General features: G+C 39.5%; 1 protein-coding gene across 7 annotated transcripts in view; it reads left to right on the top strand.

The window, feature by feature from the left end:
* Grik1 (glutamate ionotropic receptor kainate type subunit 1) overlaps positions 1 to 18,462 on the top strand; it is a 396,194-nt gene that overhangs the window by 256,180 nt on the left and 121,552 nt on the right. For all 7 annotated transcript variants that reach the window (XM_021209775.2, XM_021209772.2, XM_021209773.2 and 4 more), the window contains exons 4-5: positions 1,121 to 1,302; positions 18,253 to 18,306. In XM_021209775.2, coding sequence (XP_021065434.1) covers positions 1,121 to 1,302; positions 18,253 to 18,306 — 236 coding nt within the window. The remainder of the gene's footprint in view (positions 1 to 1,120; positions 1,303 to 18,252; positions 18,307 to 18,462) is intronic.

Below are 18,462 nucleotides of genomic sequence, written 5' to 3'. Positions count from 1 at the left end.
AGAGAGAGAGAGAGGGAGAGAGAGAGACAACATCATGCCATCTAGCCAACAGCAGTTAATATCAGGGTCAGGCGATGGAGCTTTTCTATGGCTCTACACCTTACCCAGCGATGAACTTCTATTAGAGAAAAGTGCAACTCATCCCAACCTGTGGTAAAGCGAAGATTGCTTCAATTTAGGCTTTGTACACTTTGTTACAACTGTCAGCAGTTACATTTCACATCACATTTCTGCTTTTGCTATCACACACACCAAAAATCCTATAGCACGTGTTAATCAAATAAGGAATTAACCAACATAATTTTCAAACACATTAGCAAGAGATATAATGAGCCGTTTACAGATAGTTTATTGGGCCAGCACCAAAAGATTTTACAAAGCAAACCAACCAATTAGCTGGTAAACAATATGCTACAAATAAATATTTGATAATAAGTGTGCACAAGGCAGCAACCCCGAGAAATCCCTGGTATTCATTAAGCTTTGTAAAGGTAGCAGGTGTCGGGAATAGAGAGACTGATAGGCGCCTTAGAAAAGAGTGTTTCTTGCCCTTGAAGAGGACCCGAGTTTAGTTCCTCACATCAGTCAGCATACAACTGCCATAACCCCACATCCAGGGCATCTGATGCCATCTTCTGGCCCCTGCTGCCACTGGTCCACGTACATGCCCATGTGTGCACACCCACCCCCACACACATTCACTGGAATACAATTTGTTAAAATACGTTTCAAAAACAATGATAACAGACACTGTTTCATTGAGTACCTCTAGAAACTTCAAGTAAGCTTTTGTTTCTTGAAGTTTCATAGTCACAAACTTGATATGCTTAAGACATATAGAGTTGACTGAAAGGTGGGGAGGACAACTGTATGCTAAAAAACAAAACAACAAAAAAATTCAAATGCCCTTGGGAACATTGTGCTTCCAAGTCACACATACTCACAAATGGAAAATATCACTGCAATCTACCAGAGCAGGAACAATGACAAATAGGAAGTCAATAGTGTAACCTTTAGGTTGGTGGCTGCTTGATGCATTTTGGGAATGATCTGCCTTTGACTGTAAATGGCAATAAACAACACAGATCCATCCTGTGCATGATTGGATGTCATTTCCCAGGTCTAATTCGTCTGCAAGAGCTCATCAAAGCTCCCTCCAGATACAACATCAAAATCAAAATCCGCCAGCTTCCCTCTGGCAATAAGGATGCCAAACCTCTGCTCAAGGAGATGAAGAAAGGCAAGGAGTTCTATGTGATATTTGATTGTTCGCACGAAACGGCTGCCGAAATTCTTAAGCAGGTAAGAGGTTTGGGNGGGGGGGGGGGAGGAGATGGGGAAGTGTTATTCATCTTTCTTTTTAAAATGTCATTTGGATTTTATTTTCATTTTGTGTGGCCTGGCACAGATACCACAATACAGAGAAGGCCAAAGATGAATTTTCAGACCCCCTTTAACGATCCAATGGTATGATTAGTTCAGAGCCGGCTGTGATGTATGTGCAATGCTTTGTATGTGCATAAGTTTGTATGGAGGAAAGGGTAGCATTCTCTAGGTGAGGGAGAACATTCTTTACCTCCTCTCCAAAGATCAAGCCGCATTTCATGTGTGTAATGCCTGACTTACATCGCAAGACCTCTTTGGCCTAAGCTACCATATTCTCATAGAGGAGGGCACAGAGCAATCTCAGCCCAGGGAAGGTACTTCTCTTGTTATGGACAGTAAGCTGCTTTGCCTTCGTCTCCAGAGGATGTGGGTAGAAACCGGAAATTACAAAATCTTCCACAGATGAAAGATGTCAGTAACATTCATAATAATAATAAAACAGCAGCAGCAATTGAGTTCCTGTGTGCTTTGGTCTAACACTCAAGAAAGAAACTTCAGAAACTATAAAAGATATAGCACTGATCCCCAGCTCTCAATGCCAGGTGGCTCTCGTTCCCATGGACTTGCGGCAACAGCTGGATAGATTTGGGGTGGTCATACTTTAGGTACAACAATGCTCTGGTCAAGATTGTGGACTTTGTCAAGAACTACATCTAGAAAGTGCATAGGTGCATCTAGAAATACTAATCAGAACTTTCAAATTAGAATCGGTAATAAAAAAGGTCAAAGAATTAAATCAGGAAGGAAGTCAGGGGAAAAAAAAGAAACACATGTAGCCTTTATACTTAAGTAGATCTGTCATATTAGCCAATGTTATATCAATATTTTTAAACAGTGCACACTGTACAAATTGTGCACCTTGGTTAAAAAGCTCAGAGGTTGTTAATGGATCGCAATTTCATGAGTGCACCAGCAAACTTCCAATAAATGAGTACCATGGGTATTTGAACCACTAGAAAGTTGTCTTCTGGTACAATCCTGTATGCTTGGGCTCCGTGATTCTATGGCCATACTTGTGGAACACTTCAGCATCTGAGTTCTACATTAAAGCTGTGAATGCACCAGAAGTGCATACTCAAGAAAGCTAACCACTTGTCTGTGTCATCCATGGCATGGTTGTACTAAAAGATTCCACTTAGAACTGCCTACAGTTTGGATACAGGTTGAGTGCGTTGCTCTCTCTTTTGTGTGTTGTAAGCTTGGCCCTCTGTGTGGTGTGTTTTAAGTAATGTAAACTTTAAGAAGTGGATTCTAGTGCAACATGGTTGGGGAACTGGGGTGCTGGCCTCAGGAAGGATTCATGTAGTTCTTCTGGAACTGTAGTTAGTTCCTTTCCACGCATGAGCGATGTAAAAGGTGACATCACTGGCCTTGACTCCCTTGCCTGCCTCTCATCACGTGCCTTCTGTGTTGTGATGATACCTTCCAAGACGCCTGCAACACACTTCAAACAGATGGAGCTTCCCGATGATGGACTTCTGGCTCCAAATCTGTGTACTAAATAAATCTCTTTCCATTGAAGGTACCTAGTCACAGGCATTCATTGTGGCTACGGAAAGCCATGTAATACAATCACAGAATATACATAAGCCCAGTTATTGAGTCTCATGCCCTTTGCTTCCTGCCCTTCCTTCAACTTTGCCTCTACAATTATGTAGAATTTCTGTAAATCACTTCGGGGCAGTAACTCATTAATAGACTTTTAGGTGTTATAAAAAGAAATTTTCAGAAAAAAGTAACTATGTTGCAAAGGTATCAATAACTGAAGAACTTTAAAGGTAAATAAATTCAACCATCAGTCTTATCTTAAGGCTCCATTGACACGTCTTACCACTAGTGATTAAAGTATGCAATGAAGTGTAGATTGGAACAGAAAAAAACAAATAAAAATAAAAACATCCAAATTTTAAGTTCAGTTCTTGAGATGCGAAAAAGCAAGCCTTCCCAGGAGTCCCTTCCAGCTAGGCCTGGGGACTTGCGTTACATTCAAGAGAATGATTTTTTAATGTGATTTGTGTGGTGTGCCATCTGACTCACACAATTAGCTACGTGTTTCCCAAAAGATAGGCCTGGAATAAACAGAAAAGGACTACAGAGAATGCTGGCTCTGATTCTTTCTTAATACATGTAAAGATAAAGCTTAATGATCCTTTCGTAGGAGTAATTGTTTCTAATCGACTATGGATTCTCTCTCTCTCTCTCTCTCTCTCTCTCTCTCTCTCTCTCTCTCTCTCTCTCTCTTTTATACTACTTTCATACATTGGAAGTTGACTGACATTTCCCCTACCTTTCCTCTTCTCAGTACCCCCACTACCTCCCCTTCCGCCAGATCCATGGTTCTTCCATTTCCCTTCAAAAAAGGAGCAGGCCTCCCAGGCCTCGACCAAATATCTAGAATACTGAGTGCTCAAGGTTGGCTATTCTGGTAAAATAATACCAAAGCAATCTATGTGGTTCTCTTAAGTGACTCCATTAGCTTTGGGCATTGACCTGTAAAGAGCACGACAGATGCCTTCTCTTGGGGAGGGGAGGACTTGGGAGTCTAGATGCTGATTCTGGTTGAAAGGGGGGAAAAAGGTGAATGGAGGAGGCTCATGTCTTTGACACTAGATGCTGATTCTGGTGGCCAGCTTCTCACAATTCCTTTCTGAGGTGAGTTTGACAGACTTACTTAAGAATGGGAGAAGCTGAAGCTCTGCTGGGTAAATAGGCTCGAACACATGACTCCTGACTCTCCATTTAGCCAGGCTGCCAAATAGTCTTTGAGGGCAGATGGATGTCACAGGCTATGAAATCACATGATTATGAGGGACTCTCTTTTGCAGTGGACAGCCATTCATTCTGAAGCAAGTTGCTAAAAATATCTAGAAAGAACACATTCACTTGCTTCTGTTCTTCATATGAAGTTGGTATTAATAACTTTCCCCTGTGGTGTTTGAAAACCACCACTGGGAATAACTCTCCTGTGTAAATCTGGAATCCTCTTGTTTTTTCCATCACTCCCCTGCTCCTCCCTCCCCTTAGCCACTTTTCTCACTTGTTAATACTTCTTAAGAAAGGGGGGATTAAATGCAGGTATTTGACATTTATCTGAAAATTTTTTAAAAATGAAGAGTCTATAGTTATTATTGGGCATGCTAATCACCGAGCAAAGTGATTATTTCTATTCATATTGAACAAGTACTATATGATGAGAATCTGAAAAGTTATTTCCCCAAAATTAGATCAAAATTCAAATGTCAAGACTTGATTAGACTAGAAAAGAGCACAGCTTTCTCATAAACATACTGCCTTGGCAAATTTCTGTTGTCACAGTTTCCCCCCAGCAACTGACAGGTTATCTGGGTTCCTCTTCCAAAACTGCCACCCCAGCTTATTCATGACTCACTTTCCAGAAAGAATCTTGATGTTTGAGAGCATGCCAGTTTCTTTTTCTCCTGTCTACTAAGTCCCTTCCTTACTCCTCTGTCCCAAAGCCTTATTCCTCCCCAATGACCAGATACACCTGGGACTCTCCCCTGCCCTTGGGATGTCTGTCAGCTGACATCAATCCATGAGGGCAATGGAAGCGAAGAGAACACATGGGGGGAGGGGACAGGTGGAAGCCCTGGGAGTATGTAAGTTAAATGGCCACACCAGAACCTGCAGCAGGGAGTAAGATCAACTTTACTCGGGGTGATTCAAGGCTTATACAATTTGGGGGACTTGAAGTAGGAGCATCTAGGATGGACAAAGGTCACAGGCTGATGTCTTAGGGTACAGAAATGCCTCATTAGCATGGGGAAGCAATTCAGGAACATGTTCTTATCAGGAGAAAGGAAGATGATCTTGTAATCTTACTAAGACTATGTGACATTCTTCAGGTAGAGGTATGCATGAGGGCTTTGAATTCCTCAGACAAGGTCAGAGAAGAAGTCCTGTTGCACACTGAGCACCAGAAAGCTATCAAGTCAATGGTGGACTTGGATATTAATTAGCAGAGTTTCCCACATTTACCTTTTCTCTTGGACTTATTCTTCGAGGATGTGCCAGAGAGGAAATGAGTTTCTATGCTGAAGAGAAGGGTAGGAAGGCTTTATGTGTAGAACTCTCAACAGGAGCTTTAATCCAGGCTGAAATTTAAGCAACTATTTCATTTAATGGCCCTAGGATCCTGGCAAAATTAATAATATTTTTCTATTCCAACTGAAAACTGAAGTTGAGATATAATAATTTCATCCACTATATACATACATATACAATATACATATATATACACAATATATAATAGCATAATATAATATATAACATCATTGTATATATTGTTATAGTATATTAATATATCTAAACATGCATATATATGCATAGATATAATATCTACAATATAATCTATAATATGCATATATACATAGATATCATATATGCATAGATATAATATCTAAAATATACAATATCTACAATACACAACACTTAGTCTTGATAGACCAGAGCCTCCGTCTCTTTCCAGCTTTTCTGTAAGACTGCAGTCTCCAGTGATTTACACACTCACAGGAGAAGGGTATGGGGCCTTACCAAATGGTGACCTTAATTACTCTGTATTCCTTATTACATAGTAAGCACCAGAGGAACAGGGCCTTTCCTCTTTTTACTTAAATCCTCAGCACCTACTATGTTATATCACAGAGTGGGTGCCTTGTGCAAATCTTGAATCAAAAAGTCAGCAACAGGCATGTGTTAGAAACACAGCTACTTTCCTTTTACCCACTCCTGTTAAGGAGACAGCTCACTGGTATAGTGTTTAACTAACATGCATAGGACTCTAAGTTTAACCTTTTGCATTGGTATAGAAAAAAGAAAAAAAAAGGAGTGCACTGTACACCAAGAATGCTGCACTTCCAACTCTGCCAAGGTACATTTGAGCCAGTCCCGCTTTATGGACTCAGTTTCCCCAGAAGGCAGACTTCATTCTGTCCTGAAAGTCAGAAATGAAAATGGCTGTGAACCTATGGCTCTACTGCAGAAAACCCAGTTTGGCACTTTGAAGAGGGTCCAATTTGCTTTTAACTCTTATGATAGACGCCAGCACAGGCGTCCCTTTCTGGCATAGTGGCCTGCATGCCGATGACTTTCAGATGAGAAGGATGCCCTACAGGTCAGCTGCAGTGGGCTTCAGCCAGCTTCCTGAGCTGGAAAGCTGTTGCAGGTGACCTTGAGCCTCTGTTTCCACCTTAGGCAAAAACTCTATCCTTTATCTGTGTAAGTGCTTCAGTGTAGTCTGTTCCTCACAATGCTTGTTGCAAGAGATAAATCATTAAGGTACAACTGTACCATAAAAATCTGTAAAATGAAAACATTTTATAAAATTATATTGCACTTTTTCTTTCTGTTCCCATTCAATTAGCTTGAGAACACAGTCACAAAGAAAATGTATTTTTTAAATGCTTGGCTCCTCTGCTAAGAAGTACGATGGTGATGCTGATTAGTCAAATAATTCTGTGCATTGATTTTTGCCTTGTATGTATTGTGCCCACAGGCAGTGAGGAGGTAAAGGCAAACAGGTTGATTAGATAAGGTTCGTGCCATCACTCTGTAGCTGAGGACACAAAACGTCACTGAGCACAGCCAATGCTGTGAGGAGGCAAACCTGTACCTTCTAAGTGATATCGTAGTCTATCTTCTTTAATTGCAGACATACAAAGTAGATCAGATACCATACGGACTACTGTTGCTGAATACATATTGTATTCAAGGACCGTGCTGAATGTACTTAATGTATCGTTTCTTTGTTATAAGAACATTCTAAAGAAGAAAGGAGGAGGAGGAGGAAGATGAAAATTCTCTGTACAAGAAAACGATTGCTCAGAGAGATTATGCAGCTTCGCTAACGTCACCCAGTCACAAGCAGTGAGATGGGGTTTGAAAATTATCTAACAATTTAAATAAATGACAAATTGAGTTTGTTTCAGTTGCATACAAGATGCCAACTGATTATCAAAGTAATCAAATCTACAGTACAAGTTGAGTTAGTCTCTACTTGTATACAATTGTTTCATTTGCTTCTCAGATACTCAAGTGTTTCTACCTTCACAGAAAGTCCACATACATAGGCCCCATGACCAAGGAGAGAACGTAGTAGAAACCATAGAAAAAGTCACTCTGTGTTTTCAGCAGCTTTGAAACTTAAAGGTGTTAGAGAAGCAACTCAATTAATATGAATCCAAGCTGTGTGCCTAGATTGGGCAGATCTACCACTACACTACCATCTTCCCCATCTATGAGACCCCTTAGAACTTGCGGTTTCTCCAGGCCAGGTGCTTCTGCTCAGTTTCCCTTCCACCACCTCCTCCATCATCCTCTCTCTCTTCCATTCCTCCTTCTTCTCCTCCCAACTCTGCCTCCCCTTTATCTGCCCAATCACTGGCTTTAGCTTTTATTTCACAAATAAAGGTGGGAAGCAGGTTTACAGGAAATCACCTGAGTGCTGACTCATTCCTTGATCCATAACCCCTCAGAATTAGCATCAAATTACAAATAGCCCCAGAGCTATTCACAACATCTTTCCCCTAAATAAATTAATAAATAACTTCTATGTACTTGGTTCTTTCTATTTGCCAGCATGCACTATTCATTTGGCTAGAATTTTTTTTTTTTAATCTGCTTCAAATATCCTCACATTACAAGTGAGAGATGGCAGAGCTGAAACTTCAGGCCAGGACTTGATGGTCTCATTGCCTAAATTATTAACAACTATATATACAACCCCAAGGATGAAATCTACTGCCTCCTCTTCAGCTTCATCACCTCATCTACAAGTAGGATTGTTGGATTCTAAGCTGACTACACACTCGTTCTGTTTAGAGCGTCCATAGCTCCTCATGTTCATGGATTCTCTCACCAATGTTAAGATATTATGAATTTGCACACTGTCTTGTACTTAGTAGAACGTCTAAGAAATGGGAAATTAATTAAGCAATATATTATCTTTTAAGTTCCTCAATTCCTTTGACGGTCTTCAAGCCAGCTAATTGATAAGTTCATTACTGTGAATAAATTTTGACGACATAATCATGATGTATCTCAATTTATACTAACTGGATGATAATTTGTAGTATATTATACAATTATTATGGCAGCACATTCTCATTCTAATTATGTTTCTCTCAGACTGATATTAAAGTATGTTTATAGCCCCTGAGCATACAGTTAGTTTTAGTTATAAGGAGCAGTTCACATATATGAGTGTACTGTCTAAATTATACAAGAATTAATTGACCTTCATAGATAGCCAACAATTTACTGAAAATGTACTCCATTCACCCACACTCATATTATACAAGATGCACATTTTAAGATTCTCCAAATCCTCCAAAAAGTATCTTTAGAAGAAGAGAGAAATATGTTTTTACTTGAAATAGAAAGCAATAAAAATACTATAGATTTATTTCTATGTATACTCCTCAGAAATGTATTGATGCTTCATTCCAGCCCAATCCAAATATGGCTTTAATAGAAAATAAAAATATGTCCTGGTGTTTGGGGTAGATATAATTTAGAAAAAATCATGCAAATTGTAGTTGTGTATATTGAGTCACATCTTAAGACTTCAGCCGTAACGGTGAACTTCAGCTTACTTTAGCATTATAGAGATATGCCATTCCTGAATGTGTCTTTTTCTATGTGTAAAGGGGTAACATAACATCTCTCCAATTTTCAAATGAAGCATGGAGGCTAAATAAGGGGGGAAATTATGCTGCTATTCAACACACATCTGCTTCTTCAACACTCTACAAATGAAAGTTTTTACCAAAAAGGCCCTCTCTTACAACTTCCCCACAAGTGTTAGCTAAACTCTCCACCATCTGGTTTATCTTGTGACATATAAATTTTATTTCCAGTCAGGTAGCATTTTTGGAGTGCTTTTTAAGTACCCAATACTACACTGTGATAGGAAAGGAATAAGATACTTTTATAAACCCCAGCCTAATAAATAAAGTCATCACTCAGTAGAGGATCAGAAGATTTCTTATTTTATGCCTTTATACATGAGAAACAATTTTACATGCTTCACGCCACGCTGAAAAACACTAAATTTGACAGTGCAAATAGGGTTGTAGGCTGGTACCAATACACAAAACATTCCAGCGGCTGGGTATTATCATCATCCATACCAAGAGTGAGTCGCTGCTTCTTGAGCCTGAATTTGTGTCTCTGTATCAGCCCCTTAAATTATAGAATGACACTTAGTCGAAGATCTCCTCTCAGTGCAACAACCTAGGTCTTTGTATCTGAAAGACAGAACCAGATCTCTCTCTCAGGAGGGTGACGCCGGGTCTTCACAGTAAATGAAGGCCTTCGTTTGTAGCCCTGTTCAAAATGAAGCACACACCAGGTCTTCATAGCTGATAAATGTTGAACTGAGTCTCTAAATTTAACGAGCATGGAGCTAAATCTTCATATATGATAAAGATTAAGCCAGGTCTTCATATCTCATGAAGGTCAAGGCACAACTCCATGTCTCATGCAGATCAAAGCAGGTCTTCATATGTTACAAAGGTCAAGCCAGGGTCTTCATAGCTGATGAACGCTAAGTCAAGTCTTCACATATAATAAAGTTCAAAATGAACTTTAGGTCTTCATATCTGATGACTATGTTTGTATTATTAAATTACCACACTGAATTTAATACCTTGTAGCTTCTTCAACCTTCTTCTGACCAATCATTTTGTCTTCCTACCTCTTTTCTTGGTGANAAAAAAAAAAAAAAAAAGAAATCCCATAATGGACATCTGAAAGCTTACTTGTCTCAAGTTACTTTTTTAAATTTATCAGTTTCCAAATAAGAGAGACTCAACCCTCTATGTCTCAGATTCTCTCTTTTCTTCAATCATTTTGCCATCTTTGTTCTGAACTGACATCTCTGAAACAAATCCTCCTCCTCTTTCCCCCTCACATGCAGTCTCAAAACACTGTTCCTGTTAAGTAAAACATCTGCCTTTACCCTCCCGTGTTTGAAACCCTGAGGGTTGCTCTTGCCTAAGGCAGCACCTTAATAGAACAAGACATAGGACTTCATGTAGAATACATACCCTTATCTATTTTGGCCTTCTACATAACAGCATCAAGCACTCAGAAATATTTATATTAATTTAATTCAACATTTTATGTTAGCGAAAGATCAGTTATGAATTTTTTCAAAGAATATCTATTTGGTGCAGTGGGTCATGGGACCCATGACCCTATACATGCTAGCTGAGCAGGTGCTCTGCTACTGACCTAAATGACAACACTAACCTTTCTTATGAAAGATGCATACACTAAGAGATCAAATAGATTCTCAGATACCACCAAAGGCCTTCAAAACTACACAGAAGACAGAAGTTAACTAATTATAACAAATTAGCCCATTAGATTTTAGCCCAAATCAATATCTATCTGAATGCCTACAAAAGGTAAACTATAACCTTCTAGGGCCAGAATCTTCACCAAAGTCCAAAGAAGGAGCTCTTACAATCTAGACTTCCTCAGTGTCTATGGGAAACTCAAGGGGCTCCAGTCCTTAAGATTAAACTCCAAACCCTGTGTGTCTAGCTTTGTGGTTCTACTTGGGATCCCAAAATACTCCACAAATGGATTGTTTGAAAAAACATTGGGCTTTCTAACTGTGCTTCCTATGATCAATGACTGAACTAACCTGCTAAGAGTCCCAACTACAACTACACATGAACTTAAACACCATGACTATGCCTTTAGCTACAAATCCACTTCCTGTACATATAAATGGGTGTGTTATAGCACTCACCAAATGGTAGTGATGACTCTAAATTCTGTAGCTTAGAAACAAGGTTAAAATAAGAAAAATTAATTAACATAGATCAGTGGTCTCAGCATTAGAGCATCTATCACTTGCAGGACTTCTAGTGATTATGCATGCGTACAACAGACACTGGAGCAGATATATCAGAATATTTAAAGAGGCAATTTCACAAATAGTACTTTTTTATTATTATATTTTTATTGTTAAAACAAATTTCAAATTTAAATGTATTTTGGTCATATTCTTCCCTTCCCCCTAGTCATTTCAGATCTTTTCCTCCTCCCTACCCACTCAACGTTGTAAGTGGTTTCTTGAAAATCAAACAAAAAAACAAATATAACAATCAATCCCCTCCAAACCAAACTGTAACTAAATAAAATCACACCAAAAAAGAAAAATCCATTACATGTTGGTCAACTACTCCTGAACACGAGGCCTTCCCTGATGTGGTTGATATATCCAGTGTCACTCTATTAGAGAAAACTTATTTTCTAATCATCTCTTGCTCAGCAGGTATAAATGATAATCCAGTTGTTCACCTTTACCCTAGCACCACTCGGGCTTTTAAAGTTCCTTGCTTCCTCTAAATGTTCCAGGCTACGGAGCACATTACTAGGCTACGGATATTTTAGAGATCACTTTTGAATACCCATTCTCTATCTCTCCTTTGAAAGGTTATCTTCAGATGAATTTGAACTTTAGTTTTTTTACCACCTTTATGCAAAGTGCCTATCACAGAGAGCTTGTTTGCCATGTAACAGGTTCACTTTTCCATCTAAATTATGTTCAATAATTTTTTTCTCCTCTATCCTTTCTAAGACATTACTGTTCCATAAGCTTCCAGTGTTTTAGAATACTTGTGGCTTAGATTCATGTAATCTTCCCAAAGCCCCAGTCCTCTGTCTTTGCAATATTGCCTATTTCACTCTACCATCCATCACCTGCTTGTCCTCAACCATCTGCATCCCTGAACAGCATGCTCTCATCCTTGAGCGTCCAAGTGAAGAAGTCTATCTCTTCTAGAACACTCTCCGAAGATTACAGAAACATCACCTGTTCCCATTCCATTTATTAAAATCCATTAGTGTCAGCTTCTCCTTGGAACACACCACTAGAGACAAAAGCTTAAGAAAATGTTGAGATCCAGAGATGCCCCGAAGTAGTGCGTGCGGTGAGTGCTTTGTGGGGTGTCTTCCTTTTCTTTGATTTATCTTAGAAGAAGGAAGAAACTGGGTTGACTTTGTAAATGGTATAAGGCTGTTGTCAAATGGAAGCAAATAACTCTGAGCCCCCTTTGAGTTTGGTTTGTTTATAGGCACTTACATGCTGTTAGCATTTGCATGTAAAGGAAAGGGATGGAAACAATTAGAAATATACCAACTTCAAACGGAAAATCGATCTTCCTCTTGAATGAGCGTATTGGATGCTCACGGACAGGAAGCTGTGGGTTCTCGTGCACTGTAATCACGGAGGGATTAGAAGAGGGCAGCTGCTTTCTGGTCTTCCTGTAACACACGCAGTCCTTTAAAACAATAGAAGTTTCTTAGCAGATCTGGAGGTTGAGTCTTGACTGAAGGTGGAGACAGGCGGCTTTCTTCCTAGAGGCAGAGTCAGGACAATGTAGCTTCTGGTTTCATCATCCAACCTTTCCCCCACATCTTGCTCTGAAGCCCCACAACACATCATTGCTTACCTTTAGCCTCTGAGTATCACTTTCAGCCTATAGCACTCTTGTTTCCTAAATCCAACATCCTATGAGGTCTACAGTCTCTTTTGCCGTACAAATAAGCATGTGAAGATGTGCTCAAGTCAGGGTGTGGACACACGTATGAAACATCAGTCTATGTCAGAAGAAAACGGAATTCTTCCTAACCTCAGGGGCTTTGGGACCTACTGCTATTTGCTCTGTAATACACTGTCCTTTAGGAATGTAAGTTGACTTGGTGTGGCGAAAACACTGACGACAAACATGTATCAAAAGGTTAGCTTATACCTCAGTTATTCCACTGACGACAGACAGAGCAGCCCATGTACCCTTAGAACCATTGCATTCAGAGGACTGTAGGAATGTGACTGTAAGTATCACAGAAGAGAGGCACCCTAGAGAGCAAATTTTTATCTTAAAACTATTCCTCTGATACTCGATGCCATCCCACTGTGTCTGAAGATTTTTATGCAGAAAAAGCTTATGCCTGTCTGGTGGTAAAGTCCTTCCAAATGTTACGACACATTTGGAAGTTATTCATTTGAAATTATTGACTAGAAACCATGTCATGATGGCTGGAACTTCATCCTTCTATTGAGAAAACTGTAAAAAGTAGCAATATACTTCAGTTTAGTCAATATAAACTTGCAGGACATGCATTTTTCAAGGGAAGAAGCAGTAATAAAAAGCCATATAAATATTACAAAAACCCTCAAATAGTACAGGAGAACTCCAGGCTCCATTTTAGGGCTTTGCTACCACAGTCACAGCACAGTGGCCATTATTTGTGATGCACTGATTGCCCTTAATGATAGATGTTGGGAATGCATGCAGAACATTTGTGCTTGCGGCCTCTGTAGCAGGGCACTGCTTGCTGAGAGAAGAGCAGAGTGAAGGTCCAGGCTTCTAAGTCTCAGAGATGTTACGGGATGCTTGGGTCCTTCTGTCTCATGAGCCGACTCTGCAGCCACCACAAACCTTCTAGCCCTGTAAATTAGGTCCTCTCCATCTACATGTCAATTAGATCTTAGAAAACACAGGATCCCATGGACCTCTTGCTGCTCAGTGTACTCAGTGGCCATTCATCAAATGCTGAGAGCTCATCTTGGTCAAGGACAGCAGAGCTACACCAATGCTATTAAATAGAAGGTTCCCAATAGTTGCGAAAATCCCACAAAGCAGCTGGACCAGTGTGACATCACCATTGTTAATGAGCAGTAGCTGCGTTCCAGACAATACCGGTATCAGTGGAATCGTTAGAAATGTCCTTTTAGGATCCAAATGACATTGAGCTTTTGTTCTGCCATATGTCAATCAATTCTAGCTACAAAATAAAGAAAGCATAAATTGTTTTCTATAAACAAAGGTATAGCCATGTAATACTTTCTATCTCACTAGCATGGCACAGATAGAGCCTCCAAAAAGATACACATCATCTTTCCTCCTTTGGGATTATGTGACCAAGAAAGATGGAGTGTCCGAAGGTTGCTAATATTGACTCTTTTGTCATTAGTCCTTTTTCCAGTTCTTAAAATTGATCCTTAAAACAGAATATGACTTACTATGAAAAGTCATTACTGGTGTTGCTGGAAAATGAAGTTGGTCAAAGGACTGCCTGCTCCACTAACTAAACCTGACTAGGTTGGAGCAGTCAAACCACCATTCTCTGGGGGGCCGGGGGAGGTATCTAGCTCATCCCAACCATGATTATTTATTTACAGTATCTTTATTCTATAAAGAATTGGAGCAGCCCAGAAAAAGATATTTGAAACAGAGTGATAATGTCTCTTAAAAGCAATGGAGAATTGGAAGGAGAAAGCTGAGAGAAACATGAGCCTGGATGACTTTTGTTCACGCAGGGATGTATGTACACCTGTGTTTCTATCTGACTTCTAATGGAGAACCCATGATTTAGGCCTTAGCCTTCCTAGAGAGAAAAACAAACTTGTGAACAAGATCATTTCCATGACTCCTGGTTTTTTTATGAAAGAAGAAAAAGGAGCTTATTCAGAAAAACAAATGCTGCTCCCCATGCTGACAATCATGCAGTTAATATGCTAGAGTTAGGGAGGTGGCAAGTTTCCTTATCCTTCCTGTCTTATGGCTAGATCTAGTAGACACTCTCGTGGAAGCACAAGGGTCATAAAATACAACCCTATCATGAGCCCAGAGATTCAATAAACAGAGTTAATGGCTTCCAATCTCATCTTCCCCTCATTCCAACTTCTATCCCATGTAGCTCAGGCTAGCCTTAAATTTACAAGCCTACTGCCTGAGTCTCCTGAATGCTGAGAGTTCAGCCCTGTGCTTCCACATCTCACTGAAATTTTAGTTCTCTCTATGTCAAGGATGTGATATCAAAACCTACTTGATAATAATTCTGTTGGGGGAAGTACTATTAAAAGGCCATATCAGTGTAAGCAATTGAGGACAATAAACAGTATAACTGAATATGACACAACTGATGCCACTTTTTGATCCAGCATTGTTTTTGTGTGCTGGGATTGATTTAAACAGGAGGGTAAGCTTGTACTTAGCAATGATAACTTGGTGAAACATGCACGTGGATTTTAGATACAAGCAGAGCTATTTCCTTCAGCTCTAACTTAGTAACGCGAGCACCACTTTTCAAGCAGACAAACACAGCATAAGAATTCTGAGAAGGTGCTCATAGGAAAATTCAGTCCTGGGAAGAACTATTGGAAAACTCTCCAAACATCATGGAGTGAAGACAGTGCATTTATTTATAAAGCACACTCTTAGAAGATAGGACTCTCTATCCCAACCAGCCTATAGGCCACTGTGAAGGACTGCTGTTTAAAAACCACTACTCTTGGGTAGGGAAGCTGGAGGGGGGTGTATAGGGGACTTTGGGGATAGCATTTGAAATGTAAATGAAGTAAATACCTAATAAAAAATTTTAAAAAAACACTACTCTTGGAGCTTGTCATTTTTCATCTCTTGGAGCTCGTCATTTTTCATCTCTTGGAGCTCGTCACTTTTCATCTTGAAGGTGTTCTTTCATCTGGTTCTGGAATGTTGACAGGCTTATGATCACTGGCTCTGCACTTGTTTTATAATTTCTAGGAAAATCTGGGACAAAGGCAGAGAGATATGTATCCAAACATCTAGATAGGAAGGAGAGCAGAGAACTTTGTGATACAACAAACGTCAAGAACGCCTGGAGGACCCAATTGTCCCTTCTGCAATCAGAGCAGCCTGCCAGCTGCTACTCACTCTCCTGCCACACCTGATTGCTAACACCAACTAACACATGGCAAATGAATATTTGCCTCTAGGAACTATAAAAACAATAATAAGATAATGACTCCAATGATTGCTTTTCTTTTTAAGAAGTGTTCATGTTCACAACAGGAGAGCTAAACTTTCTCCCAAGTTCAAAAAGAAAACTTTGTCAAATTGAAAATCTATAACTTAGGTAGAGCTATATTTCTGTTTCAATTCAAGAAATAATATTTTAAACTCAGTATCCAGATTCACATCTTAACATAAAATTTACATAGTTCCCTTTACACTATATAATAGCCAAAATGAACAATTGGATTCCTGCCTCACCCTGGTAGTCCAGCTCTTTATGCTCGAATGAGACGAGAAACCTGCTAACAAGATCTTACCATGTATGGCTCTAAATGTTACTAAAACAGTCCCAGCTTTAAAAAGTTCTTCTGTGTGTCTATTCTTGTTAGCACCACAGGACCAATTCAGATACTATTAGCTCATAAATCATAATAAGAGTTTCCCATCATTCATCTTACTTTCAGAGGATACAGTTTCACTAGCTCCTGGTTTCCATGTTAGCAGGGGTTAGTGTCTCAGGAGTGTCCACACTTAGTGCTGTCTTTAAATACATTCATCATTCCTTATTCCCTCTTATAAAAAGCCATGCGAGTTTGCGTATTTTAAGCAGAACCTCTGATAACTTGTCCGGTCTTTACCCATACTTTGTGAATCCATCTCTTTAATCTAGGTTCTAAATATCGTTGTTCTTCACGGCCTAGGTACATATTTCCTATGGATCAGTGATGCTCCACACCGTACATGCTTTGAACCAGAAGAGTGTTCAAGAAATCCTGACTGAAAAGCTTTCAGAAGATTGTAACTTGTATACAGGACTCATAAGAGGAGTCAGGGAAAAGGGCTTCAGAAATGTAGCTTGTGAACTTTTTGTTTATCCCCAAACCAAGAACCATAAGTGGCATACATGTACCTGCAATAATGCCCTGACTTAGATAATGTAGAGAACCATTTCGAACATTTTCTGCTTCATTGAGCACAAAAGTAGATTCACTGCTTAATAAACTACCTACCTACCACATCTATGTCTCTCACATGGCTACCTTCCTCTTCTCCCACAAAGGTCAAAACAATATACACACTTTCAGGGTTTCTAGAAATATAAAGATCCAAAAGAGGTAACAGAGAATAAGTTCTAAGAGGCACATTTCCTCTCATCTGTAATCTTGATATGTGGTGGGTGGGTGTGCATGCATGCATGTGTATGTGTGTGCGTGTGTGTGTTGTACAAACAAAAGAGGAACAAATTTGGCAAAAATTGGAGAGGGCAGGGGATGTGGGGAAGAAGAACATGCATAACAATATGTACATATGGAGATGTCATAATGATACTATTTTGTAGATTAAAATAATGGAAAATAAGGAAGTATACAATAAAATGTGTAACAAAATATACAATAAAATTATAATGGTTCCACTAATACCAGTATTCTCTAGAACTAAAGATTGCTAGAAATACTGATGCCAGCTAATTCTAAGATACACTAAACAATGTTAAAGGAGAGAAAAGGTAATGTGAACTTTACGTCTGGTTCTCATCCATTTGTGAATTCAGGAGTGTTAGGTAAGATGAGACAGAGACCGTAAGTTTTCAGAGACACATTTGGCTGTAAGTCCTCAGGTGGATATATGTTCATACTAGCATTCCTGCATCGATGTACAGTGACTTCTAATCTGAGAAAAACATTGTGCTAAAGATAAGGACTAAGCAATCTACATCTCTAACCTAGGGAGTTGCATTGGAAAGACTAAGACACAGAAAAGACAAAATCTCTCGCCATAAACCACAATCCCAAATATAAAATGTGTTGGCCAGGGGGGAGTAAAATGTGTGTAATCAAAATAGTCTTATATTTCATCATCAGACCAACTGTATGATGATCTAAAGTGAGTTGTCCAGCCACTAACTGGCCTCAGGACTCTGATCCACTGGGTCTGCATTTTTCGACACATCTCTGCATTCTGCGTCCCTGGGTTTTTATAGCCATACTACTGATGTCCTGTTTCATATTATAATCTGCTTCTGATTCTTTCCCCTGTGTCTCTGTTGCAGATCTTGTTCATGGGCATGATGACTGAATACTATCACTACTTCTTCACAACCCTGGTGAGTGGCAACCCTCGGAATGTATTCCACACATCCATTCCCAGACAGTTCCTTGTGGGTCCTAGCCCAGCTATTCTCAAGGAGAATTCTCTTTATTTTCCTAAGACTCCTCTAAACCCAGTACTGCTGAGCATCAGGTCTCTCTCTCTCTCTCTC

This window comes from Mus pahari, chromosome 12, assembly GCF_900095145.1.
Source record: "Mus pahari chromosome 12, PAHARI_EIJ_v1.1, whole genome shotgun sequence".
NCBI classification, from domain to species: Eukaryota; Metazoa; Chordata; class Mammalia; order Rodentia; family Muridae; genus Mus; species Mus pahari.
The sequence above is the reverse complement of the archived record's forward strand: the minus strand, read 5'-3'. Positions and strand labels throughout refer to the sequence as shown.